Raw genomic sequence first — 27,469 nt, forward strand, 5'->3', positions numbered from 1 at the left:
TTCAAAAGTCCCCCTATATAGCTAGAATATCACCATTTGCTTATGGGAAGTAACAAAAATTTTCAACGCGCCGCGGGAAGGGAAACCTCTCCAGCACCCTCCCTACCGTTCCCGAGAAAAAAGGTGGCTCCAACTTTTTTCAGCCCAGTGTGGGCCCTGAAGCTGACTTAGATAGAAGTGGGGAGACTACTGTGAAGAAAAGGGTCAGGTTTTTTTTCCTTCATAATAGGGGCCGTTAATACTTAATAGGCCCCTTCCCCTCAGAAAATTTCAAGGTCACATCACGTTAAAGACTCCAGCAAGGTTTCCTGAATTTACAACTAATACTTTTTGAGCTAGGCACATAATTAGGTGAAAAAGTGCATTTTTTTACTATTTCAGGGGCCATAACTTTAAAAATAGGGGGTGGAGCCAGCCAAAAAATTAGAGGTGTGCAAGTTTATTTCATGATAAAGATTTATGCAAGTTTTCAACCATTTATATTAAATACTTTTTGAGCTAGGTGCGTCACAAGGTGAAAATGTACATTTTTGACTATTTCAGGGGCCATAACTCTGAAAATAGGGGGCGGACCCAGATGAAAAATAGGAGGTGCGCAAGTTCATATCATGATAAAGACTCATGCAAGGTTTCATCAATTTATATCAAATACTTTTCGAGCTAGGCACGTCACGAACTTCGGACGGACGCACGCACGGATAAGACCAAATCTATATGCCCCCACCACTCATGGGGGGGGCACAATTACTGCAAAAGGAGCTAAAAGTCAGCCCTAATTAATAGTTAATACATTGTCAAGCAGAATTCGGTTAGAGAAGATGCATGTAAAGTCCAGTATTTCTCCGAGGTCTGAATTTCTCTGAAGTTTATAGGATCATGGTTCTGCAATATGTTTCAAATTTAACTAGTATAGTTCAGTATTTAATCATTTACATTTAAAACATATATTTTAAGTTTTTATCCTTGAGACTACATGTTATCCAAAGGACCACATTGAAAATAATTTTTAAAACATTCATGAGCCATCCTAGAATTTGTAAAACATTCATGAGCCATCCTAGAATAACTATGACACTAAAACTGTAGAATACTCTTAATTATATTTTTATCTTGTTAGAACTTTGGTGTCAAATGCTATGTTGTTTGTATCATTTAATACAACGAATTTTATCACAGATAAAAATAATTAAACTAAATGCTAAGCATTTCAATTTTTGCTCCGATAAAAATCTAAATAATAATGATGCAAATAACAAATCATAATTTGATCATTTTCTCCTAAAACATAGTCATGATAGTGACAAAGTTTTACATCATCGAAGGTTACCAGTTTGTTCTAATAAAACAATTATATCAGAACAAAGGAGCTATGTCCAAGGGATTAACGGGATCGGGATTAACACCTACCATAATATTCTATTAATTATTATTTTTCACAGCAATGAAATGCAAATTAGCATACATCAAAGTGTCACTGGTAATAAACATTTATACCGTATAACCCCGTATTAACGCCCCCCCTCTAATTAACGCCCCCCCACGTTTTTTGGGGAAAATAAAAAAATCTTACCTTCAAAAATTGGTCCTAGATCCAACACAATAATATCCAGATAATAACAATTCCATAACAATACAAATGAATTTCAAAAAAACCCCCCACATTTTATTAACACAAACTTTTAAACACGTCAACAGGCATGGCACAAATAAATCTACTGTGTGTAAGTACTGAATATGCTACGTGCAGGTAAATCCACATAAACATCTGGGTTCATAAACGCTACAGTATTGATCGAATTTAACTCGGATCACGTCACTCAGCGCGCGACTTTACACAGATTCCCAGTACGATGACGTATCGGGTTAATATGTCAGTGCATGAAATGGGATGAATAGGGGGGCGTTTATACGAGTTACTGACATTGTTTGGATCAAATTTTTCGTAAAATGCATCGCCCCCGGGGGCGTTTAAACGGGGTTATACGGTATACTATTTGTCCAACAAACTGGATTAGCATGTGCCATGTAATTGGAAAGAAATTGAAATGTAATTGTAACCCTAAAACTGCTCTGTAATTAATTAAACTACAATTACATTTAATTGATAAATGACACAATTACAAATTACATTCAATTACTTTGGGACAGGTAATTTAATTGCAGTTAATTACAATTACTCTCACGATCACCATGCATGGAAAGTTGTTTGTTACCTATACGAATAAACATGCTCTATACATCTAGAGTGGTGGAACCTATGCTCGTGGTATTCCTATGCTCGCGGTATTTCGGTAATTACGCTCTCTGCAGAAGCACTGATAAAAATATTTCATCATCCTATGTTCAACACCGACCAGTGGTGAAATGCCTTTACAACAAACGTAGTGATAGCCGCGCGTGCCGCTCACGTGAAGTATACAGCAGCCAATACATTTTACGCAATCTGTATCCGTCGCACAAATCTCAGACAAATATGTAAAAATCACCCAACTAAAGTTAATTTTTTAGAAATCATGCATTACATTCAGATATAAAATACATTTAAGAGCAAGATGTGATGAATGTGACGCCTGGCTACACTACGAGTGCCTTTCGAACCATGAAAAGATCGATGTTGATCTTAGTATTTTGACGAAGTCTAAATGGTTCTCTCTGAGATGTAGGGAGGAGTAAATTTCCTACACACAAAAAAAAGTGTAGAAAACATTAGTGAGTTAATCACTGTCGTTGTTTGAATCTTTAATACTTGAACATTCTGTTTTTAATAACAGTATCATAGGTTTTAAGTTTTGTTCTAATAGTGACTCCATTCCTGTAAGGGAAATACACACATAGAGGCACATACTAAATTTTATCCTCATTTCTTTTGTTTTTTCACATAATAAATGAATAATGTTCTAAATATTATATTCGCATATGCTTGTTTGTTTATTTTTTGCCTGCTGAATTTTTTTTCGCCCTTAGTTTATTCGATATTACATACCGCCAGCATAGGTTCCCTTCAGGGCGAATTTTCACCTTTTCATGTATGCCGTGTCGATAGCTCACGAGACGACTAAGTCACGTGATGACGCACATCAACAATATGTTTCGATAAAAGGAGGATAACTTTATGTTTTTGCATAGACAAATCGAAATAGTATTTTTTTCTTGCTTCTTAGAAAGTTTATATATGTACAAAATACCGCGAGCATAGGTTCCACCACTCTATAAAATTTAGTTAAGGAGGTAGGTTACCTTTATATTTGCATGTGCGCATGTCCAACCGGAAGCTTACGTGACGATTTACGACGACGTTTACGACAAACTAAATGTGTTTGTATATTCATTCTTCTGAAAACAAATCATAGACCTGTCTTCAATCTGACGCTTTATGGTTTAATAATGCAGAAATAATGAATAAATTGCCGCAGAAACGCTTCAAAACAATGTTGCCTTAAAATGACGTCATTGACGTCATGACGTTACGTGTCAGTTACCGCGCAAAATTAATAGCTTTTATCTTGAAAGTACGTAATTCTGTGCATTTTCTTTATTCAAACTATTTTCAAATAACCATTATTTGCTGAAATATTTCTTATGAGTCTTTTGCTCTGAATAATAATCAATATTTTGCTTCTTTTATGTAGTTATATTGAAATGTTATGCGGAATGTAAGAAAATGGATGATGGTAACCAATGTTATTTGGAATATAGTTGGGTGAGAGGCTACTTGTTACGGCCATTTTCAAATAAAAAATCTAGCAGTTTGATTTGTAATACCTATTTTACAGGTTCCGTTGATAATTTGTTACTTATATACTAAAACTAAGATCTAATTTGTTCAAATTTCAGTAGAAAATTGTGGTTTCATGAATTGAATTGATGTTACCATGGAAACGAAGCCCGTGACCTATGTATCTAAATGTAAAATTCAAAAGCGTTGACACTAGTCTATTTAAGAAACACATCTTCGGCTTTTTATTTTCATTTCAACAATATCCATGAGAATAATAGTAGCATGCTGAACGATTTTTCCATGAAAAATGCCAGACGAGGGGTACTGCTGTAAGTATTCTAAGCTTAGAAATTTGTTTGAATAAATGCAGATAACACGAAAATATAACTTACGTTAGAAATAATATGTTTTAAAGCTACATCAACTAGAAAGATAATCTTATTCAATATCATTTTATAAGAAATTACGACAAAAAGCAAGATATAAGCCATTTTAAACATCTCTGTTGGCATGGTTACTTTAAACTTTAAGAAAAATAGGGTACCATGTATAGTGCTTGGTATTTTGCTAATAATATTCACCCAAATATTCCATGTTGGTCATTAACAGAATGGCACTGAAGCCGTCGAAAACCCCAATTTTTATACATAGTTGTTTAAAAATGAGAGAAAATGCGTTACCATGGAAACACGAGCCCCGCGACATATACATTTTAAGCTTATATTAGAAAGCTAACGTGCATACTAGTAAAATTATAGATTATGCTGACTTCTAAAGATATCAATGAAACTAAAATACACTGAAAAGTGTTAAATATCCGCATTTTCCTTCTTCTTTCAATATGGGCACTTTCAAAAAAAATGGCTAATTTTTTATAAAGCTCATATTTTGTTCATGTCTTACCCAAACAAACAGATTTGCATATTGAACAATGCGTTTTGTAGGTGAATATATTGTGTCAAAATTTTAGAGTGATATCTTTTATAATAAAAAAGTTACCTTGATTTTTAGGCCAAAAATTGTCAGGAGTGTAAGATTTTAGCGTGACATTTCTGAAGTACATCTTGCTTCATAGCAATATTGAAGAAAAAAATGAAGAGGAACCCTTTAAATGTCTACCTTATATAAAAATACAGACACTTGACTAAATTTTGGTTGAACATACATGCATATTGTGAGTGACTAAAGACATTTTGTGCGCCCAAGAAGTTATGCACCCCTTGATTGAAAAAAAATACTAAAAAGGGCTTTGTCATCAAAGAAAACAATACAGTTAACGGCACTGTTAGTTTTATAGCATTTTATTTGTACATAAACATTTTCAGAAGAGTATTTAAGCAAACTGCCTTAAACTGAACCCAATATGTTTATATGTGTGAGTGGTGGGGACCTTATCAAAAACAGGACTACTAAATGGTCAGGAGTGTAAGATTTGTGATTTAACACCCCTAATTTTGAAAAACACTGTAAGAACCAACTTATGTGTACATTTTGTAAGAAATTGAGTGGACTGCTACACATGCAAGGTCATGTAAGTTCACTGATGACACTTGATTGACAGGACTGGTGTCAAGTATAAATAATTTAAAAATATGTCAGGAGTGTAAGAATTATGTCATTATGAAAGCTTGGTACTGTCATGTATAGTGGCTGCATGAAATGAATGTAAGTAGAATTTATGTTTCTAAATATTATACTAAAACTGATTCAGACAAGTTACAAAGGTTTTAAAATGTTAAAAAGCTTGTATTAATATCAAAATGAAATTAATTGTGTTCATAAGCTATAAAAATCAAACCATTGTGTAACTACAGAACAGTATATGGCTTAAGATAATGCTATATTGGTCCATGTTGAATATGTAAACCACTAGAAGTCATGCCTTTTTAGGATTTTTAATATAAAGACCTATATTAGGGCTTTGTTTAAATCTTACACTCCTGACATATATGAAATGTTTAAATTTAATGTGTATGTTCCACATTTTTGACTGAGCACATCAATATATTTTGATTATAAAATCAGCAATTTACTATTTACATGATAAATTAAATACAAAACACAACGATGTACCATTATGTAAATGGTAATGGTACTATATTTATATATGTATAGTAAATAATTTACAAATTTGTAATGTCCTGCATTACCTGTAATTTCAGATCAATAAACAATATTCAGATAAATAAGAAAAGTAAACTGTCTAAAAATCATGATGCACTGGACAAGAGAATCAAGAATCGTGAATAATTTTTATGTAAAAAAATTCAGAGAAAAATTAAAGTCTGATCCCACCAGGAGAGAGACAAATGAAAAGTATAAAAAAAGAACAGAAAAAGGAGCAGAACCTTGCCTACAAGAAAAAATAGTTTGTAGTCAGGCATGGCCAAAATAGTACAGTGGAGAATCCTGTGATTATAAAGGAATCATTATTATTCTCTCAGATGAATTAGTACATAATGCTAAGGCTGTCCATGCTTTCACAGATCAGCTGTTCATCCACCTCATGAAGAATCCTGGCCCATACAAAATCAAGGTCCTGCATAGGTTTACAGATATTTGTGTTGTTCAGTAAAAGTCCAAGGTGGTTTTACTATTTGCCTTATCAATGAAAATTCAAGTTATAAAATCTTAACTCATAGCAGCTACTAATGAACCGCAAGGTACAGATCTCAGTAATAATGCTGATTGTACAACAAGCCAGAGTGTACAATCATTTCAGGATCAGAAACGTAAAATAGCCACATTTTAGTATCATAAAACGCCTGCCATATGTCCTGATTTGGATGAATCGAGGAGCTCATCTCGATGCCAGATGTTCTCAGTGCAAACTGACTGAACAAACTATGGAGTGATACACTTTGGACAGTTTTATGTTTCGCGTTCAGTCAGGGCTCTCGTTTGGCAAAAATTGGGGCCAAATATCGACCCCATTTCCCCCTCAAAATAATATGTTTTTTTCACCCCTATTCAAAAAAATTCCCCCTCGAGTCCAAGAACATCAGTGCTAAGCGATTTGCAGTGGACTTGTTGGCCTTGAAATTTTATTGTTTCCGAAAATTCAGTAGCTCAGAGAAAAAAATTCGAAGTGTGATGCCTGAATAAGGTTGTTTATAATTGGCAGAATTAATTCATACAGCAGAGTTTATAATTAACAGAATTCAGGTTTGGGTCAGCAAAATTGAAAAGCATGATTATATTTGTTTGCATTTCTTTTTGTATTTGAAATTCCCCCTCAAAGGATTTTTTTGAAAAATCATGCGAAATTCCCCCCCTTTTTGGACCCTGCCCCAAAAAGCAAACGAGAGCCCTGTCAGTGTTCAGTTTGTTTGTTGTATACTGTGACACTTTAACTTGAAAGTCATCTCGAATATTTTAAACTTTGTTATTGTGGCAGATATCTTGCAGCTATTTTTAACACTGAAAATATATTGCTGTTCTATCTAAAAGGTGACTTACTTTACAAAAATATAAAAATGACTCAAAGTGTAAGATTTGCAATTTAGAATTTTGGTAAAAGATGCTGTTTTTACATATAAATTAGAAACATTAGTATGTCAGAATTCTTTGGACTTGCTCTTAAGTCAGGAGTGTAAGATTTTGTTCTTTCTTTAAAGTTATGACCAATGTTCTTGAAATGAGATCAGTGAAACAGTTTGTTTTCATTATTTGTTGCAAAGGTATTTGTTGTTTAAAATACTATGGTTTTGCTGATATTTTATTACAAAAATTAACAAAGTTAAACTTCCATATTGGTTGATATAAACAAATTGATGGTTTTAGCCTCAGTAATAAATTCTGCCAAGAAATAATGCTTACATGTTAATGATTTTTATATTTAGAGTTATAAGTGACAGAAACTTGTTGCATTAAACACCAGAAACTAAGAACTTAGTTGTTATATTAGACTTATTATTATGTCAGGAGTGTAAGATTTTGAGCTGAAAATACTGCTTTCGGAAATGAAAGTGATTCGATACCAAAGAGTGACCGATTTTGCTGAAATTTTTCATGTTTGCTACTGTGGATCTAAACTTAAAATCTGGCATAAATTTTCAAACTTAGCTATTGATGGAAGAAAACAATGAAAACTTTTGTCACCATTTATTTTATAGAAAGTACTTTTTTGACATTAAAAGGTAGAAAAAAAATAATGGAAAGGGAATGTTAAGAAAGTAGTTTTTCTAATTTGTTTTAGACCTAATCCAACACACATGTTGAAGAAAAATGAAATATAAGTACTTTAAAAAGACAGAAGAATACTATTATTTTTATGTGTTATTTTGTAATTTTTTCAGTTTTTTTAATTCATTAAAGTTTCATAAAAACAAAACGGCTTGTATTTCAGTCCTGAAATTTTCAAGATAAAAAATTCAATGTATCTACTTATCAATGAAGGCAATGCATAACTATGCATCTGAACTTTATTTTTGACCCCCTATGTCACGTTTTTAGCCATTTTTTCTGAAAGTGCCCATATGAAATACCTTTGGAGGGTCATGTTCTTCAAACCTGTATAAAAATTGAACTAGAAGGGACAGAGACAAATGACACTGAGATTTTAGCAGTCAAAACTTCTTATTACACGAAATACAAAACGATGCTGCGGTTCAACTAATTTGAATTTACCCTTGTAACAAGGTAACCTACCTCCTTAAGCTTTTCTTAAGATTTTCCCTGCACATATCAGCTCTCCATAGTACTGACCATTTCACAATTTTTAGCATGCACCACGCTTTTTGTTAAGTTACAGACAGTGATACTATGTGCCTGACTACGTTAAAGGTTTATGACATCTAAAATAAATTGTTTACAAATTCCATCAAAATCTGATAGGACTGTAAGAATTGTCTCCCTTGATGCAAACAACGTGAGAAACTGCACAGCATATTTCTAAAATCAATGCAAGCATATTATTGAAAGGAAACGATACAGGCGTCAAACTACATAAACACTTCTGAAAACTTACAAATATTTGGCAAAGGATATGTAGCCGAACTATTTATTGTTTCTTCCATTTCTCTCTGATGTTTTTACGTAAAAATCCGTGTATTCCGCATGATATATTTAGAGTGTTCGATTGATATTTTTTTGACCGAAGAAAATTCCAATTTCAATAAACAACCCCTAACGCGTGGGCATGCGCTAGTCTGTTACACTGATCTGTCTTAGCGAATACAGAAATATGTAGTATAAACGCGTGGAAGAGTCTAGGGCATGCGCCATCAATTACACTCTAGATTTTAAATACTGGTGTCCACACCAGGCATGACCTTAGCTGTGACACAAATATTTCAAGAAAACTGAAATATATCTATTGTAATACACGCAAGTAAGAAAGTGTAAATGAGGGAATGGGGGTAGGGATGGGGTGGAGGGGGATGCAAGGCAACACATCCGGCTACTGTGAGCTATAAAAATATATAAGTCATTGCGATACGCCTGAATAAAAAATAATAAATACATTTATGCAATTCCTTCATCTGGATACTTATAAAAATATAGTACTAATTATATCCACAAAACGTAAAAACGTAAAAACTGTACACAAATCCAAATTAAGATAAAAGGAAAAGCATAAAGGTAAAGGTTAATTCTATTTTCCACCTCTTTGTGAAACAATGAACATAAGCTCTGTAGAGCTTTGAGTGACCCTATTTTAAGAACAGTTAAAACCAATTATACCTTACCCCCAGCAATTTGCTAGTACCCATTTTACAGCTGGGTCGACTGAGACATTCGTGATGGGGTGTCTTGCAAATGGGAGTAGCCCTCTCGGCCAATGCGTCCGCTTCGTAACAAATTTCGTTATAATGTGTCAATCTGCACTTAAGTCAGGCTAATAATGCATTAAATACCCGTTACTTTGCCTAAACCAGTCATATTATTATAATGTTCATTACAAAAACACATATTTGTGGTTAGTATTAATTACATATCACTGCAATTACACAAATTTGTACATGTAGTCTGTAATGGGCATTCTTTTCACATTACCGCTGCTATGCCACAGAATTTCGGCCGGTAATAAACATTATTTTGTATTACATTACCACTGCAGTTACACAGCGTTGTTGTCTGTGATGTACATTCTTTTGTATTACATTACTGCTGCAATAACACAGAGTTGTGGCCTAAATGTATATAATCTTTTGTATTACAATACCGCTGACACATATTTTTTATCTGTAACTTACCTTCTTTTGTATTACATTACCATTACTTTGCTTAACAATTATTACCCTTTATTTATTAAACAAACCAAAACAATTTGCATTAAATTCCACTCGAGCCGAATAGAACAATACAACAAGATAAATCAAGGTATGAATAAAAAATCCTGTAAAATATATATTCACTTTATTGTTTAAATGTATACAGGCATATTTACCTAAAACATTAAATATTATATATATATATATATATATATATATATATATATATATATATATATATATATATATATATATATATATATATATATATATATATATATATATATATAATATTTAATGTTTTATATAATATATATATATATATAACAATTTAAAGTCAGTGTGAAAGCCATTCCATTCTACATATGAAATTTATGGTTTAATATATTAGTATACAACACCGTATCTTTATAAGATATTTCAAAGTTTCAAAGTTTATTTATTAAATCTAGAAAGTCATTAGACCCATGTGACACAGATTAGTAACGTCATATAATTTGTTATGAATGTGAAATAAGATACATAATAATACTTACTGAAATTAACATATCTATCGCAGACTCTATTAATACTTTGCAGTTACATGACGTAAACAACTTAAATGATGATGTGGGTAGATGTATATATGTAGTTAGGATAAACACATGTTTAGACTACAAGCTAAACATTTTTGAAGCTTATTTTAAGAACTAGAAACAAAAATGTTAAGCAATATTGTGACCAAAAAAAAAATCAATATGGCCGTCAAGATGGCCAACAAGTTGTACAAACTTTTATCTTGGTGTGATTAAATCAGTTACTTTTATCTTTAATAGCACCAAACTGCATGCCATGCTTACACATTTAACAATAAGATATATGATTCAATATGGCCACCAAGAATCAAAATGGCCTCAAAATATTACCAAAATACATTTTTTCAAGACAAAAATTTTCTATCATAAAAATATTTCATCTAATGATTTTCCACACTGAATAATATTGATATTACATATTTTGGATGCAATTTGTCATATCGGAAACACAAACAGGCACGTTTCTTATATCTTGAACGCAATAAGTCAAGCTGAAATTTGTACACAAAAACATTTGAAAATCACATACACAAGAACAAGACAAGCCATGATGTATTTGTGGCTAGCTGGTCGTGATAATAGACCATATGTGTCCATACGTCTGAAACTGGCATTTTATCCATATATATCGAACAAACAACTAAATAGATTTGAACTGATAATTTCGGAACACCTGAAACTTTTGAGGCGCCGGGTGATGAGAAGTGAATATCACTTTGATCTTCAGAAATGTAACAAACAAATGTGATAGTTGCATAAAGCTCGAATCTATCTGTCAAAATATGATTAGTGATGTTTTCATATAGATCTCTCTTACGTTCATAATACATCCATTCTGGTTTTCAAATGTTTTATATAAAATAAATGTATCAATGCATATTTTTAAAGCACTTTTAATTTTCGTACGATTCAAACCTTTCATATTCACATGTCCTGTTTGAAACAATGTCCGCAATTGTCTGGGTTAGAATAACAACCAAGATAATTCCAACTTTCTCTGTCATTTTGGATATTTCGTAGTGCGTTTTTTTTCATGAATAAAGGTATTGACTTCATCGATGTACCCAGTATATTTCGTGATAAACGTGTCATTGATTCTGTGCCTAAATATTTCAGAAACTCCGAAGTTCCTATTATCTGTTATAAATATAAAACACCTGTAAGAAATGTTATATTCAATTACAATAAAATTGTTTCCGACTTAGATGTTCAAACAAATACCCCTTCTTACTGTGAATGTAAAAACTCAAAATTTTGCTATTCAGATGCCGGTCATGTCATCACTGGTAATTTTGATATTATTAAAGACAAACGTATTCGTAAGTTATTCTTTAAAGGACCTAAATATAGAATTTCTTCAACTATTGATTTTGATGCTTGTCGTGGTCAGATTGCGGAATCCATCGAAACTTTTTGTGTTAAATGGTGTCGTCGTGAGAATGCTGATCCCAATGCTTTAACGTCTTGGAAACAAAATATTTTTGACATTGTTGATTCTCGAATAAAATTTTATCAAACTAATGAACACCTACTTCCACCAAAACCCAAGTTTACTTTAAGACATTTGAAAAAGGAAATCCAAGAATTTCATTCTAAGCATGTCTTAGTTCCAGCAGATATGGCGGCCAACAATATTATCATCATTTGACGTCTACATTATATTAATGTTTTACAAAACGAACTAAATAGCACTAAAACTTATACATTGAGTCCTTCTGTTGAAAATAATTTGGTCACTGATCACATCACTGAAGTTTCTAATTTAAAAGTTCGTATAGACGATCAACAAATTAAACTACCAACCATGTACTGGATTCCTAAATTGCATAAACAACCATATAAAGCCCGGTTCATCGCTAATTCAAGCTCTTGTACAACTACAAATATTTCAAAACTATTAACATCATATCTACTTACTGTGAAAGCCCACGTGGAAAGATATTGCGATAAAGTATACGAAAACTCTGGTAAACATTTATTCTGGTCAATTAAAAATTCTGGCGTAATCCTGGATAAGTTTAAAATTAATAATTACAAGGTATCTACAGTCAGTACATACGATTTTTCTACTTTGTATACCACTTTACCACATAACTTAATAAATGACAAACTAACTGCCCTAATTCAAAAGACTTTTGCCAGAGAGAATGCTACATTTCTCGCTTACAGTTTTGATAAAGCTTTTTATACTAGCAATGTTATTAAACATTATACAATGTGGACCTGTGACGAAGTTTGTAAAGCCCTTTCCTTTTTATTGAACAACATTTACATCAGGTTTGGGAATGCAGTTTTTAGACAAGTAGTTGGTATTCCCATGGGAACAAATTGTGCACCCCTTGTCGCAGATTTGTTTTTATATTGTTATGAAAGAGACTTTATGTTGAGCCTTTCTCCAGATACGCAGGCAGATATTATAACTGCATTTAACAATACATCACGCTATCTGGATGAAATTCTTAATATGGATAATCCGTTTTTTGGTCAATTGGTGGGTACTATTTATCCTAGGGAGCTTCAGTTAATTAAAACCAACAATTCGGATACTGATGCTTCGTTTTTAGATTTACATCTCTCTATTTATGACAATATTATACATACCAAAATTTATGACAAGAGGGATGATTTTAACTTTAGTATTGTAAATTTTCCCCCATTTGGATGGGGATGTACCTCAGGCTACATCTCATGGGGTATATATTTCTCAATTAATTCGGTTTGCCAGAGCGTGTAGTCATGTCAGGCATTTCAATGAACGTAATCTATATATTACAAGTAAACTTCTTCAGCAAGGCTACCGTTATTATAAATTGCGTAAATATTTTGCTAAATTTTACTATCGTAATTCTGATTTAGTTTTAAAATTCAATAGTAATTTGTGGACACTTCTGCGAGAAGGTATTTCTAAACCCGTTTTTATGGGGATGTGGTTTACAAACTTCGTAAGATCTTGGGTCATGGTAATTTTCCAAATGTATTTGGTAAAATTATAAAACGTTTTATTAAAAGAGGTTACGACCCGGCTGTTTTGAGACATACCGCATGTTTAGTGTTCAACCCGTTTACAGTTGGACACTACGCTTCCCTCTTTGATTGTGTCTGACGGAAGAGGGGGAGGACTCTATGATAAGCAGTTTTTAAATCCTACCAGGACTGAACTGTTTTGATATCTGTCTTCTGGTCTGTTTCGTCGGGCCCTTAAGGGTGTTTCTCTTGTTGCTCTGTCTTCTGAAAAGGCATTGAGTACATACGTTTTTGGTTCTAAAGGTTTGCTTTTTATATTTTCATACACGAGTATTTTTGTGTTTTACATGCCATGCCTTTTTGTTTCCATTACGTGTGTAAGAGATTCACCTGGAGGGGATTACTTTTATTTACACTGTCCCGTGTCTTTGGAACATGGTGGGGGTAAGAGTGAGGTTGGGTGCGCACCATAAACCGGTTTAAGCTCCCCAGTGGTGTTTTTGCCACTGACCGTTCCAAGGCGGTGCCCCACTTTGTTCCTTTGTTTGTTCGTTTTGTCCTCTTGTGTAGGCTTTGTGTGTGCGCGCGTGTATGTATATGTGTTCCTTTGTTTGTTCGTTTTGTCCTCGTGTGTTGGCTTTGTGTGTGTGTGCACGTGTATGTGTGTGTGTGTTTGTGGTGTGCACGTCTGCGTGCTGTAGGTTTCGTTTTGGGGAGGCTGCGATTTTGGTGGGTGGCATTCCCTGTTTGATATTTATCTTTGCCATTATGAAATGAAGCAGAATTTACTAAAAGGTAAATTTCCGAAACTTCAAACACTCTGGTTGAAATATGTTAACCTGGAGTCAGCAGAACTGACGTTTCCATGGACAAATGTTTACATTGATTCTTCTGATGCCGACATCATTGCATATTTATCACACTATAAGGAGAGTGTACAGCAAGACAGGACCTCTATTGCAAGAAGTATCGATATATATAGCAGTGATGTGAACATTGACAGCAACGTACATTTCGATGGATACATTAAAAAAATAGTAATCAATAATGTTCAAATAAAACAACTTAACGAACATATATTCAAAAATGTAAAGGGCATGGTTGTGCTCGATGTATCAAACAATAGAATAACAAATTTATATAAGAATGTTTTTCTCATGCAGAATAAACTGATCCAACTTCATTTATCTAACAATTTAACAACACTACCCGAAGGCACATTTGATGATTTAACAAGTTTAATGTATTTAGACTTGTCTTCAAACAGAATAACTAGATTGGAACAAGGGTTGTTCAAGCATCTTATACTACTGGAAGAATTAAATCTACAGTCTAATGACATCACTACATTACCACCCGACTTTCTAAGTGATCAGATTAATTCGATACAGTACGTTTTTCTTTCCAAAAATCCTTTGGAAACTTTTCCGCTTAATGTCTTTTATGCTCCGAGATTCTAGTGGAATCATATCACGTCTTGACAATATCAATATATACGAGTTGCGAAAAGGGTACTCTGAATTTCTTACGTACGATCCGCTCGGAACGATAGACAAACAACCTCTAAAAGTTCGATCAATAGATTTGACAAAGAATAATGTAAAACACATACCTATTGATCTTACGAAAATTCAATTGCGTTAAAATTTAGATTTTTATTGAAAGCTTTTCATATGATACTTGATGACAACCCACTGGATTGTTTTTGTCAAATGGTTTTGGCTATGCTGTTGGCAGACATATACATACAAGGAGGGACTTCAATAAACTGGAAATGTATGGACGCGTTGCATCTACGGGGTCGATTTATTGCAACCATAAAACCAAATGAAAATTACTGCCCAGTTAATATTGAATCCTATCCAGTGAAATGTGCGTGCTTTGAACGCTTTGATTTACTCATTGACTTTACTAAGAGAAATAAAACGGTTGTTATTGATTGTAGGAATATCAATATGACATACATGCCGAAAGTAATGCCATCTGGACGACTGGAGTTGTGGTTCCAAAATGCAAGCTTAGTCGAAGTAGCACCGAGAGACTATCTGAAGAAAGCAACTGTTTTCGATGCTTCCTACAACAGAATCAATCTACTGACACCTGCTACAGCAGTTGCACTGTGGAATGTGTCAACATTGAAATTAAATCATAACAACTTGACACACCTTCCTGAACAGATAATGAGAGGAAACATTTCTTTGCTCACGCTTTCAAGTAACCCTTATATTTGTGACTGCAACACAAAATGGATGAAAATGTGGCTTTTGAAAAGAACAAACCCAGCAATAGACTGGAATATGATCGAATGTTCTTATATCACAAGCAAAGTAAAGCAAATGATATCAGTGCCAAATTCAATGTTCGTATGTAAAAAAGCGCCAAAAATAAGCATTCCTGAACATGATAATAATCGGCAGCATTTTGTTTGTGTTAGTTTCCTTTTCACTTCTCTTTTACTTCCAAAGGTTCTCAATTAAAGTTCTACTTTATTTGTACTGTGGGATTCACTCATTTGATAAACAGAACGACTTTGATCCAAATATGACACATGATGCTTTTATCTTATATTCACACTCGGATAAAGAATTCATACGGACCAATTTAGTTGAAAAGTTAAAGAACAAGGGCTACAGAGTATCTGATATGTATGAAGATCATCGGTTTTTCGTTTCTATAAAATATTGAGAGGTTCGTCAACAAATCAAGAAGAGTTATATTTTGCTGGACCGAGAACATGATGGAAGATGATTTCTTATTATCTGCATGGAATATGGTTTATAAAAATGCTTTGAAAAATAAAATGAAATCTATCATTCTAGTGGTTGACAATAACGTAAATAAAAGTAGGTGTAATAATGAAAACCTCCGAAAGTTTCTGAAAAGTGGCAAATTTACTATTAAGAAACAGTCTAGATACATGTATGCTAGTGTTGAATATCTGATGCCAAAGACAGGAATGGATAGTGCAGTAAGACTGTCTGTCGATGCAAATGTAGAAGAAAACACTGTACCCATGCTTCAATCTTCTCCTGATATGGATCACGGCCATCAATATTAATTGTTATACTTGTCATATCCCGATGAACTGGACATTGGGATAAGAGAACAACTTGTCCCGTATTTATATGGAATTGGATATAATGCCAAGGTTCTTGAACATGACTTTACCGGTACTGATATCCGTGATGAAATTCATGATAAACTAGATATTTCACGCCATTACATTTACATAATTTCACAAGAGGTAGTTGAGGACGAAGTTTAGATGTTTATACTGACCACAGTGATGTCCAGATCAATGTTGTGTAACAATAACTATTTATTACTATTCACATCAGGTCCTTTACGAGACGTTGATCTTACAAATGATCTTGAAAACTATTTCAACAATTTTGTGACAGGAAGTACCAAAGATCCGAAATTCCGTAAGCGTTTGTTGCAGGCATTGCGTTCAGATGATATTCAGGATAAAAACACAACTGAATTTGAGACCATTTAACAATAGTGATAACAAGAGAAAGGTTAGTTTAATAACAAGATATTGCTGAGCTGACATTTGCACGTATTTAACGCAAATCTTTCGTATAACCCGTTGCTAAGAGGCATGAACGATGTTGCGCTTTTCATTGCCTCCCATTAAAAGACTCAATCTAAGTTTGCTATTCCTTACTTGAATGTGTTTGAGGCTTCAGAATTTCGCAGAATTCACATGGACTTAAAGGACTATACATTTGCAGAGACATAACACTTAGGAGTATTTTAAATATAAAATAATAATTTATGTAGTGAAACGGTATAAAGATATTTATATTTGCTAAGTCAACACTTCACTATTTAATCTACAGAGCAGGTGGATTATGGCGATAGGTTACTTACAGGCGCTTAGTAGTCGCTAACCTTTCGTTTACCTTTAGACAAAATAATCCAAAAAAAAAAAAATCCCTTGTCCAACTTCATGTCACGTCATGTATTACATCTCTTAAAAATTTTATTCTTTATTATTTAGTAACCTTTGTTTGGTATTAATTTGTGTTTTTAATAAACCGTCTGGCTCTACAGGAGTCAGACATGTTCAATCCAGTTAGTTGTTGTCTTCCCTTTTCGTGTCATGAATAAAACTTCAGTTGCGAGAGAGAGCAAATATAAAAAGAGTGCAGAATGTGGATTACTTATGTTGAAACCATTTGTTGTCCAGTCTAAAATTCCAGTATCTGACTGGTTGTTTCTGAGCATAAATTTGGGAAATAGATTTTAGTTTTGCATGCTTTGTTGACAATAAAACACGGTTTTGAATTCAGATACTTAGTAATCTAATCACGAAAGGCCGAACATTCTAACACGTTCGAATTATACCAGGAAGGAATACTAATCTGGAATCCGTTTTAGGCGTAAACCGGAATAGCCTAAAATAGTACATCTTGCGAAAAACGTATTTAAGTCGACAAGACTATACACTGGAAAATCCTTCTTTGTTTACTAGTATAATAAAAGAAAATCTTGAAAGTGTTTGAATTGAAATTAACCAAATGCTGCATTCTGAGACTGGTCTCAAGTTTAAATTTTGTTAACTTTAAAACCAAAGCGGAATAATTTTAAATGATATGATTTTTGTTAAACATTATCGAAATTGAATTCATATGTAGTTTATATTTGGCAATGGCTACAGTTTCTTTTGTGTTCAGAAGCAATAAATGTAAGACTGTATTCGAGTTATACATGTATTTTTGACATTTCACAATGGTACGTAATAGTATGAATGAATGAATAGTGTGGATATCCCCATATCGTACATGAGCAATTATTCCGTTCTTAACTCAGACAAAGTGTCTTTAAAGGGACTGGCCTCCAGATCGTTCGAAAACGTAAAAACAAAAATATTTTTTTAGACATCTGGAAATAAATGCTATGTTTCTTAAGAAGGCTTTAAAACTTAATTACTGACACACTATTTGTTACGGAAACACATGAGATTTTGCTGTTTTTACTATATTTTACGATCGTTTGTAACGCTTTTACTCCAGGTAAACTGTCTCCATTATAAATATCTATATTTTGAAGTCATAATTCACTACTTCCGCTATAGCGCTATTTGCGTCCATAACAAGTGTTTTCATCACTTCCGTTTGTTCTGACAGCTGCAAGTTCACATATCAATGGCCATTTATTTATAACAATACAAGTGAACTATCAGTTCATCTCTTTGTGTGAAATACATACTAGTTAAATTTGGTTTGAGAAGATCCTTTGGAAACATAGAACGAAACCATTAAAATTAACAGCAGTCTTGATTTGACTGCATCTGTTATTGAGAAAGATCGCTCGCTTAAACTAAACAGATGCATTCACAATGCAATATTACATTTGTGTGGCAAGAACAGTTGAAATAATGAAATGTGCAACACGCCTTACACCCTCTAACATCGACTTAAGTGGAATTCCCTTTAAGTAAAATTGAATGTAGTCCATGATTCCGAAAGACCACAATATTGAGTCAAGTCAGAGGAGTGTTTTAACATTTAACAGCTGTCGCCGATCACATAAATACTTTTGTACTGATAGTTGATAGTTGATAAAATCTGTAAGCAGCTCATTTGAAAGCATAGAAAGCAACTCAGCAAAATAATGACAGACTCGGTTGGATAAAGTGTGTTAATAAGAGGCAATGCAGCCACGAATTATACGTTACATTAAACGTAATAATACACAGGCATATTTAGAAAAGATTGTGATATAGAAGGTAATGATTTAAAAGTGGGAAAAACTCTTCAGTTGTAAAAGATTTTTCTCGTATTTATTTAGTACAACATCTAAAATAAATGATTTGTGTACAGCTTTATTCTAATGTTAAAACAAAGTCGTTTAAATGCTACCCTTTAGTACAAAAAATGTACTAACAAATTGTATGACAAACTATCGTAATTTTAAGAAATCAGGGAAAGGCAAGGGGAATTTTTATTCAAAGTCTGGTTGAATGTGTGCAGGTTTATCACTTCGCAACATAGAAATAAACGCATGGATATACACAAACATAGCTTTTGTAAAATTGACTGCTGAAGTGTGACGTGTTTCTTTTCCTTTTAGATTTGATACGAATATAGGGACATGTGAAGATATTTACAAAACGTATTACATGATGATTCAAATGTGTTCTGATTTCACTATGACAATGAATGTTGGGATTATCTTCATTGCTATTATAGGACTATCTCAAACCATGGCAGACAGTGTCTTAAACCGAACCTGTTTATTTGACTTGTTCAAAGCAGACCAAAAACACTCGATGAATTTATCCGTTGATGCGGAAGTTGTATATGAAATTTATGGATACCAAAATGGATGTATTATAAACGTAGATGAGATTTACGAAAACATCACTAAACATGTTTCCGTAAATAGAACGGAGGTTTTTGTAACTGTTGCCTTTACTTGTTATTATGATTCTAAAGAACAAAGCGACATTCATTTTTCATCATCTGGTGTGACGAAAGTTTTAAATATTCCAAAAATATCAGTTCAAATTACTGTAGGCATATGTTCGATATTCATGGATGAACTTGCACTTTTTCAGAAATACGGACGAATATGGTCTATTGTTACGACAAATTCGTCACAAATATATCCTGGTTTATCTTGTTCTCCGTTACAGGATCTAACAATGCTTGCGTCTTCCCGTGAATGTGCAAAAGTTTTACGTAGCAGCAAAGCGCGTGAGCACGCCAAAACATTCTTTTGGGAGTTTTGTGAGCGTCCATTTGAGCAGCTATTTAACTTGCGGCTTCAAGGATGTTCAACGGATCGTTATAAAATAACGCAGAATTTATTACAAAGTAAATTTCCGAAACTTCAAACACTCTGGTTGAAATATGTTAACCTGGAGGCAGCAGAGCTGACGTTTCCATGGACAAATTTTTACATTGATTCTTCTGATTCCAACATTATTTCATATTTATCACACTATAAGGAGAGTGCACAACAAGGCAGGACTTCTATTACAAGAAGCATCAATATACACGACAGCGATATGAATATTGACAGCAATGTACGTTTGGATGGGTATATAAGGAAAATTGTAATCAGCAATGTTCAAATAAAACAACTTAACGAAACTATATTTAAAAATGTTAAGGGTATGGTTGTGCTCGATGTATCAAACAATAAAATAACAGATTTAGATAAGAATGTTTTTCTCATGCAGAATAAACTGACCCAACTTCATTTATCTGATAACAACTTGACAACACTACCTAAAGGTATATTTGATGACTTAACAAGTTTATTGTATTTAGACTTGTCTTCAAACAGAATAACCAGATTGGAACAAAGGTTGTTCAAACATCTTATATTGCTGGAAGAATTAAATCTTCAATCTAATGGAATTACTACATTACCACCCGACTTTCTAACAGATCAGATTAAATCCATACGGAACGTTTTTCTTTCCAAAAATCCATTGGAAACGTTTCCAATCAATGTCTTTTATGCTCCAAAAGTACAAATGGTTCGTATTCGTCAATGCAACATTAGTTCTAGTGGAATTACATCACTACTTGAAAATATCAATGTATACGAGTTGCGGACAGGGTACTCTGAATCTCTTACGTACGATCCCTTAGGAACGGTAGGCAAGCAACCTCTAAAAGTTCGATCAATAGATTTGACAAAGAACAATATAAAAGACATACCTATTACTCTTACAAAACCGTCAACTGTGTCAAAATTAAGATCTATACTTGAAGCTTTTAGTATAATTATCGATGACAACCCACTAGATTGTACTTGCCAGATGGTTTTGACTACACTGTTGGTAGAAATGTATATGCAAGAAGGGACTTTGATAAATTGGAAATGTATGTACCCATTTGAGCTACGGGGTCGACTTATTGCAACCATAAAACCAAATGAAAATTACTGCCCAGTTAATGTTGAATACTGTCCACTGAAATGTGCATGTTTTGAACGTTTTGGTAACAATTTAATTATCGGCTTATCCAGGAAAAATAGAACGTTTGTAATTGATTGCAGGAATACCAATATGACATACATGCCGAGAGAAATGCCATATGGACGACTTGAGTTGTGGTTCAAAAATGCAAGCTTAGTCGAAGTAGCACCGAGAGACTATCTAAAGAATACAACTGTTTTCGATGCCTCAAACAACAGAATCAATCTACTAACACCTGCTACAGCAGTTGCACTGTGGAATGTGTCAACTTTGAAATTAGATCATAACAACTTGACACACCTTCCTGAACAGATAATGAGAGGAAACATTTCTTTGCTTACGCTCTCAAGTAACCCTTATATTTGTGACTGCAACACAAAATGGATGAAAATGTGGCTTCTGAAAAGAACAAACCCAGCAACAGACTGGAATATGATCGAATGTACCTATAACACAAGCAAAGTAAAGCAAATGATATCAGTGCCAAATTCCATGTTCGTATGTGAAAGAGCCCCAAAAATAAGTATTCCTGAACATGTCATTTTCCCGTCAATAATAATCGGCAGTATTTTGTTTGTGTTGGTTTCCTTTTCACTTCTCTTCTACTTCCAAAGGTTCTCAATTAAAGTTCTACTTTATTTGTACTGTGGGATTCACACATTTGATAAACAGAACGGCTTTCATCCAAAGATGACACACGATGCGTTTATCTTATATTCACACTCGGATAAAGAATGCATACGGACCAATTTAGTTGAAAAGTTAAAGAACAAGGGCTACAGAGTGGCTGATATTTATGAAGATCTGATTATCGGTTTTTCGTTTCTACAAAATATTGAGAGGTTCATCAACAAATCAAGAAGAGTTATATTTTGCTGGACCGAGGACATGTTGGAAGATGATTTCTTATTATCTGCATGGAATATGGTTTATGAAAAGGCGTTGAAAAATAAAATGAAATCTATCATTCTAGTGGTTGACAATAACCTAAATAAAAGTAGGTGTAATAACGAAAACCTTAGAAAGTTTCTGAAAAGTGGCAAATTTATTAAGAAACAGTCTAGGTACATGTATGCAAGTGTTGAATATCTGATGCCAAAGACAGGAATGGATAGTGCAGTTAAACAGGCTATCGATGAAAATGTAGAAGAAAACACGGTACCCATGCTTCAGTCTTCTCCTGATATGGATCACGGCCATCAAAATGAATTGGTATACTTGTCATATCCCGATGAACTGGACATTGAGATAAGGCAACAACTTATCCCGTATTTATATGGAATGGGACATAATGCCAAGGTTCTTGACCATGATTTTACGCCCGGTACTGATATCCGTGATGAAATTCATGATAAACTAGATATTTCACGCCATTTCGTTTACATAATTTCACAAGAGGTAGTTGAGGACGAAGTTAAGATGTTTATACTGACCATGGTGATGTCCAGATCAATGTTGTGTGACAATAACTATTTATTATTATTTACATCAGGCCCTTTACGAGACGTTGATCTTACAAATGATCTTGAAAACTATTTCAACAGCTTTGTGACAGGAAGTATCAAAGATCCGAAATTCCGTAAGCGTTTGTTGCAGGCATTGCGTTCAGATGATATTCAGGATAAAAACACAACTGAATTTAAGACCATCTAACAATAGTGATAACAAGAGAAAGGTTGGTTTTATAATAAGATATCATTAAAAGATTCAATCAAAGTTTGCTATTCCTTACTTGAATGTGTTCGGCTTCAGAATTTTGCAAAAATCATGTGGACTTAAAGGACTTCTCATCTGCAGAGACATTACATTAAGAGTTGTTTAAATATATACGAGTGCAGATGAATAATTACTTATGTTGAGATAATAAGTTGTCCAGTCTAAAAATCCAACATCTGACCGGTTGTTTCTGAGCAAATTTGAAATTAACCAATAGCGAGGACATTCTGGGACTGGTCTCCAGTTTAAATTTTGAAACTTTAAAACCAGATCGAAATAATGCATTGTTGCGGTTATGAATGATATGCTTTTTGTTAAACATTATCGAAATGGAATTCATATGTAGTTTATATTTCATGTGAGGAATCACATGATCAAAAAAATCTCTAAACCAAAATATATCTATGAATAATATGGGAACAATTTGAAGCAAGCTTTGTTGTAAATCTAAAATTTAGCCTATCATATGTCAGCATAAATGTATCTTAAAACTACATAGATTTCAATTACAATCACCTTCTGATTTTCTGGAACACTTCAAGAGACTGAGACTTCTAATTTTCCTTAGTGTTTGTAATTACTGGAAATATACCATCATTGTTAACTGCATAATTATTTAACACTTTTCATTTGTCATATATAGGCTATGTCTAAATTCCATATTTTATTATGTTAGGACACTTATTCATGTTCTTCAAAAAATAACTTTGGTTTAGAGATTATTTTGATCATGTGATACCCCAAACTGATATTTGCCAATGGCTACAGTTTCTTATTTGTTTAGAACCAATAATTGGAAAACTGCATTCCAATTATACATGTATTTTTGACATTTCATAATGATTTGTAACAGTATGAATGAATGAGTAGTGTGGATAGCCTCATATCGTACGTAAGCATAGTAATAATAGACATTATTCCGTTCTTAACTCCGACAAAGTCTTTTAGATTATTAATTTTTATTTCTTGATATAGTTTTAAAACCGGTATTGAGCAAACTTTTTTCATACGATTTGCAAAGGGCTATCATTGATTATTACACTGAGATGTTCTCGTACAATTAATTTTGCATGAGTTGTATGATGTCTTCAGTTCCACAAGCGAAATTGTAATATAAATGTTTCAATCTGCTTTTTCATCTATCTGCGTTTACTAATTCAAACACATTTACTAAAAAAGTAAACTGCCTGGGAAGCTGTGTCCAGCGCTAGACAACTAAAGGTCAGAATAGTGGGTTTCACCAACAGAATTAAGGTACTCGAAATTTCAAGAAACTGTATCGGGCACTTGCTGGTTGTTTAGCTGGATAGGTAAATTTCCCGCTTTCTGCCTTAAAATTTGTGTTTGGGATTTATTTGGTTCAAAGGAAAATACAAATGTATACAGAGGCTTAAGCCACAGTGTGTCCTTCTGCTTGGCGACACCACTGTTACGCGCCATGATTCAGTCGTTTGATACTTGATACTTAAAGACACTGATTCTGGTATGCCTGGTATGTGGCCTATGGGAATGATAAGGTCTGCGTATTGGTGGTAATGGCCAATACACTAGCCTGGACCCTCGATAGACTTGCTTCTGTTTATCATAATAAGCTACTGTATAGCTACCGTGCAGTAAATAAATTGCAGGTGATATTTCTCACCTTTATAGCAAATCAGTTCTCACCTTTATAACGAGTTTAGAAAGCTTGATTGAAATAGGGCTAAATAAACAAAGTGATAAGATACAACAGTGTTTTTATCATATTTTAAATAAATCAAGTTTTCTAACAATTACATCTCATCATTGCTGTATTTCATCAAAAATATAAAAAATGCATTCAGGCACAAATCTTTTAGAAATAATAAATTATGAGTATTTTGAACAATGATATATCTTTATTGCTGGATTTATTATACATAGAAGATACATTATTTAGACAACACAAGGGGAATTATGCATTTTAATATATAAAATCCTTCTGTCCATATTCCTTTTTTATCTATTAAAAATGCAACTGAACGCTTCTTTAAATAATTTCTAATAAAATCCAGCAATTATCTTTTTCTGGTTTTATTTTGTTACTTTTGATAAAAAGATCATAATCATTGAATAAACAAACCTGTAATTTCTCTTTAAATAAATATTAAGTTTTAAATAATTATTTTATTGTTGAGGAGTGAGAATTGCTTTGCTATAAGAGTTATAATTTAATTGGCCGGGAAATTATTCAACATGACTGAGCAATCAAAATTAGTATATTATCAATTAAAATGATTTTGTGTACATTCTGAAAAAAAAACAGCACTCCAATCAATAAAATGCAAAACACAGGAAATAACCAATTTATCTGTAGGCAATAAAATTTATGATTCTCTGACAATAATTAGGCTACATGTCAAGTCTACGGGGGTTTTATGGACCCTTATCAGAGTGGACCAGACAGGATCTTGTATATTGGGGATTAAAAAGTCTGGTATTTGGGGGGGGGGGGGGGGGGGTCACTTATATAGGAGATTTTCTTTGCCTTTAAATATTTCAACTGTCACACAGCTATTTCATTTAGATCATTGTTCACGCTTCAGTGGCAGACCAAGCCTCGAATAATGGTGAATGCACATTATCGTAATATCAGGTGTCAACTGAATTCTTGTTATTCAAAAAAAAGTATTTGTTTGATATACCAGTAGGATTGTATCGAACTTACTTAATCATATTTTTATTCAAAATTTTGTTATTGTTACAATAGAAGTATCTTTAAATCTCCTTAATGTAATAATCCATTGTCCTTGAAGCTGCACATTGACATTGTCCTATGAATAAATTCGAAATCTTCCTCTGAAATGTTATGGCATGATTAAAAATACGTATGTGTGAAATAAATATAAATGATAAACTCTGGTGGAAATACCTTAATTCATAACGAAGGCGGCTCCTTTATAAGAAGAAATATCATTTTGAAATTCATTTGGTAAAAATGGATGGATCGCTTAATACTCTAACCTAATTTCTTGATGTAGGACTTCGCCGTCTTGTTGCTACTAGTTTACCAACTGTGCTATCATCTATATCTGTTAAAATTGTGCAAATGATATGAATCAGGCACGTGTCAAGATGGGGGGCCAGGTGGCCTGCCCTCCCCCCTCCCCCAGCTGTGGCTGGCTAGTTACGATTTTTATTATTATGGGCCCCTCAATTAATAAATTTATACACCAGCGCAATTGGCTTGATTTGACAACAATACAGAGGCTAAAGAGCCATAAAACTGTGTCCGGTAGTGGAAATTAGCCCCAGGCATTTTGCAGGTAAAAGTTTATCTGTACATGCTTCGTTGATCGCTTGCTTTTTAAACGCGGTACTTGATTGGGTAGTGGAGAAACTATTATGTTTTTTAGTCTTTAGAAGTGTTATGAAATGATCATGACATTGTTGGTTTTGTTAAGTAAATCTTAAAATGAATCTGAAAATTGAAACATTATGATGGTTATATTTTGTTTTTACATTAAAGCACATTCCCCAAATTTATTGAATTGATAGATATTTATCCTTTCTTTTACAACAATTATGAATTTGAAACTACTACATCAGTTTTACTCTTTGGGGTCTAATAACCTTACTTAAAAACTCTCATAGTTTTAAAAGTAGTTTCTCAGTAAATCTTACAAAACGCATCTAAAACTCGTTACTTGTGAGAGGTTTTATACATAAAAATATGTGCTGTGATGTTATAGTTTGTACAGTTAAGAGTTCATTGTCATTTGAAATCTATGATGTAAATAGTTATTGTCATAATACTTTGTTTTGCTAGAAATCTAAAGACATTTGGCCATTTTGCAAATAAATAAATCATCTTAAAACTTCAATAATTGTTTTTCGATATATTTGCTTAGAATGCAGAAAAAGTTCAAAAAATATGTTTGTGTTTTTATTTATTGTATTATTAATTTTTATTTGTGAATTTAGTAAATCATTTTTCTACAAGTCATGTCATTTTGTATATCAATTTTGAGCAGTTTTTGGTAACTTTCTTTTTAGTGAAATTACACATAATATTTTTTAATTAGATAAAAAGTTTTTTTTTATATTATGATTGAAAGAAAAGGGTAGAATGAATGAAATTTTATTCATTTGATTAAAATATAGTATAATTATTGCTGACAATCATATAGTTTGTTTTATTATGATAAATAAAGTTGATTTTCAAGGCACAAGCTTCTTTTTTACTGGTGGCTGGTTATACATTGGATTGGTAATTTGGTAGATATCAGAGCCAATACATTGAGACCTGGGTATCATATAGAAAAATAAAGTCCATACACTGTAACTGTAACGGCTTGATGAAATGATTAAAAATAGACTT

The 27,469-nt window shown here is 33.1% G+C and overlaps 2 protein-coding genes across 6 annotated transcripts in view; one reads left to right on the plus strand and one right to left on the minus strand.

The window, feature by feature from the left end:
- Positions 1-8,796, minus strand: part of LOC123528554 (6-phosphofructo-2-kinase/fructose-2,6-bisphosphatase-like) — a 130,316-nt gene extending 121,520 nt beyond the window's left edge. For 2 of the 5 annotated variants that reach the window (XM_053521642.1, XM_053521643.1), the window contains exon 1: positions 8,688-8,796. In XM_053521642.1, coding sequence (XP_053377617.1) covers positions 8,688-8,736 — 49 coding nt within the window. In that variant the 5' untranslated portion in view covers positions 8,737-8,796. Of the gene's footprint in view, positions 1-1,570; positions 1,877-8,368; positions 8,504-8,687 lie in introns of those variants that run through there. The other 3 variants (XM_053521648.1, XM_053521651.1, XM_053521649.1) reach the window with 3 other exon arrangements.
- Positions 8,797-19,056: 10,260 nt separating this feature from the next.
- Positions 19,057-27,090, plus strand: LOC123530390 (protein toll-like). The gene has a single exon (XM_045311161.2). It carries the CDS (start codon positions 19,603-19,605, stop codon positions 23,065-23,067), a length of 3,465 nt encoding a protein of 1,154 aa, XP_045167096.2. The 5' UTR covers positions 19,057-19,602; the 3' UTR covers positions 23,068-27,090.
- Positions 27,091-27,469: the final 379 nt, after the last annotated feature.

Source organism: Mercenaria mercenaria, chromosome 13 (assembly GCF_021730395.1).
Source record: "Mercenaria mercenaria strain notata chromosome 13, MADL_Memer_1, whole genome shotgun sequence".
In the NCBI taxonomy this organism is placed as follows: domain Eukaryota; kingdom Metazoa; phylum Mollusca; class Bivalvia; order Venerida; family Veneridae; genus Mercenaria; species Mercenaria mercenaria.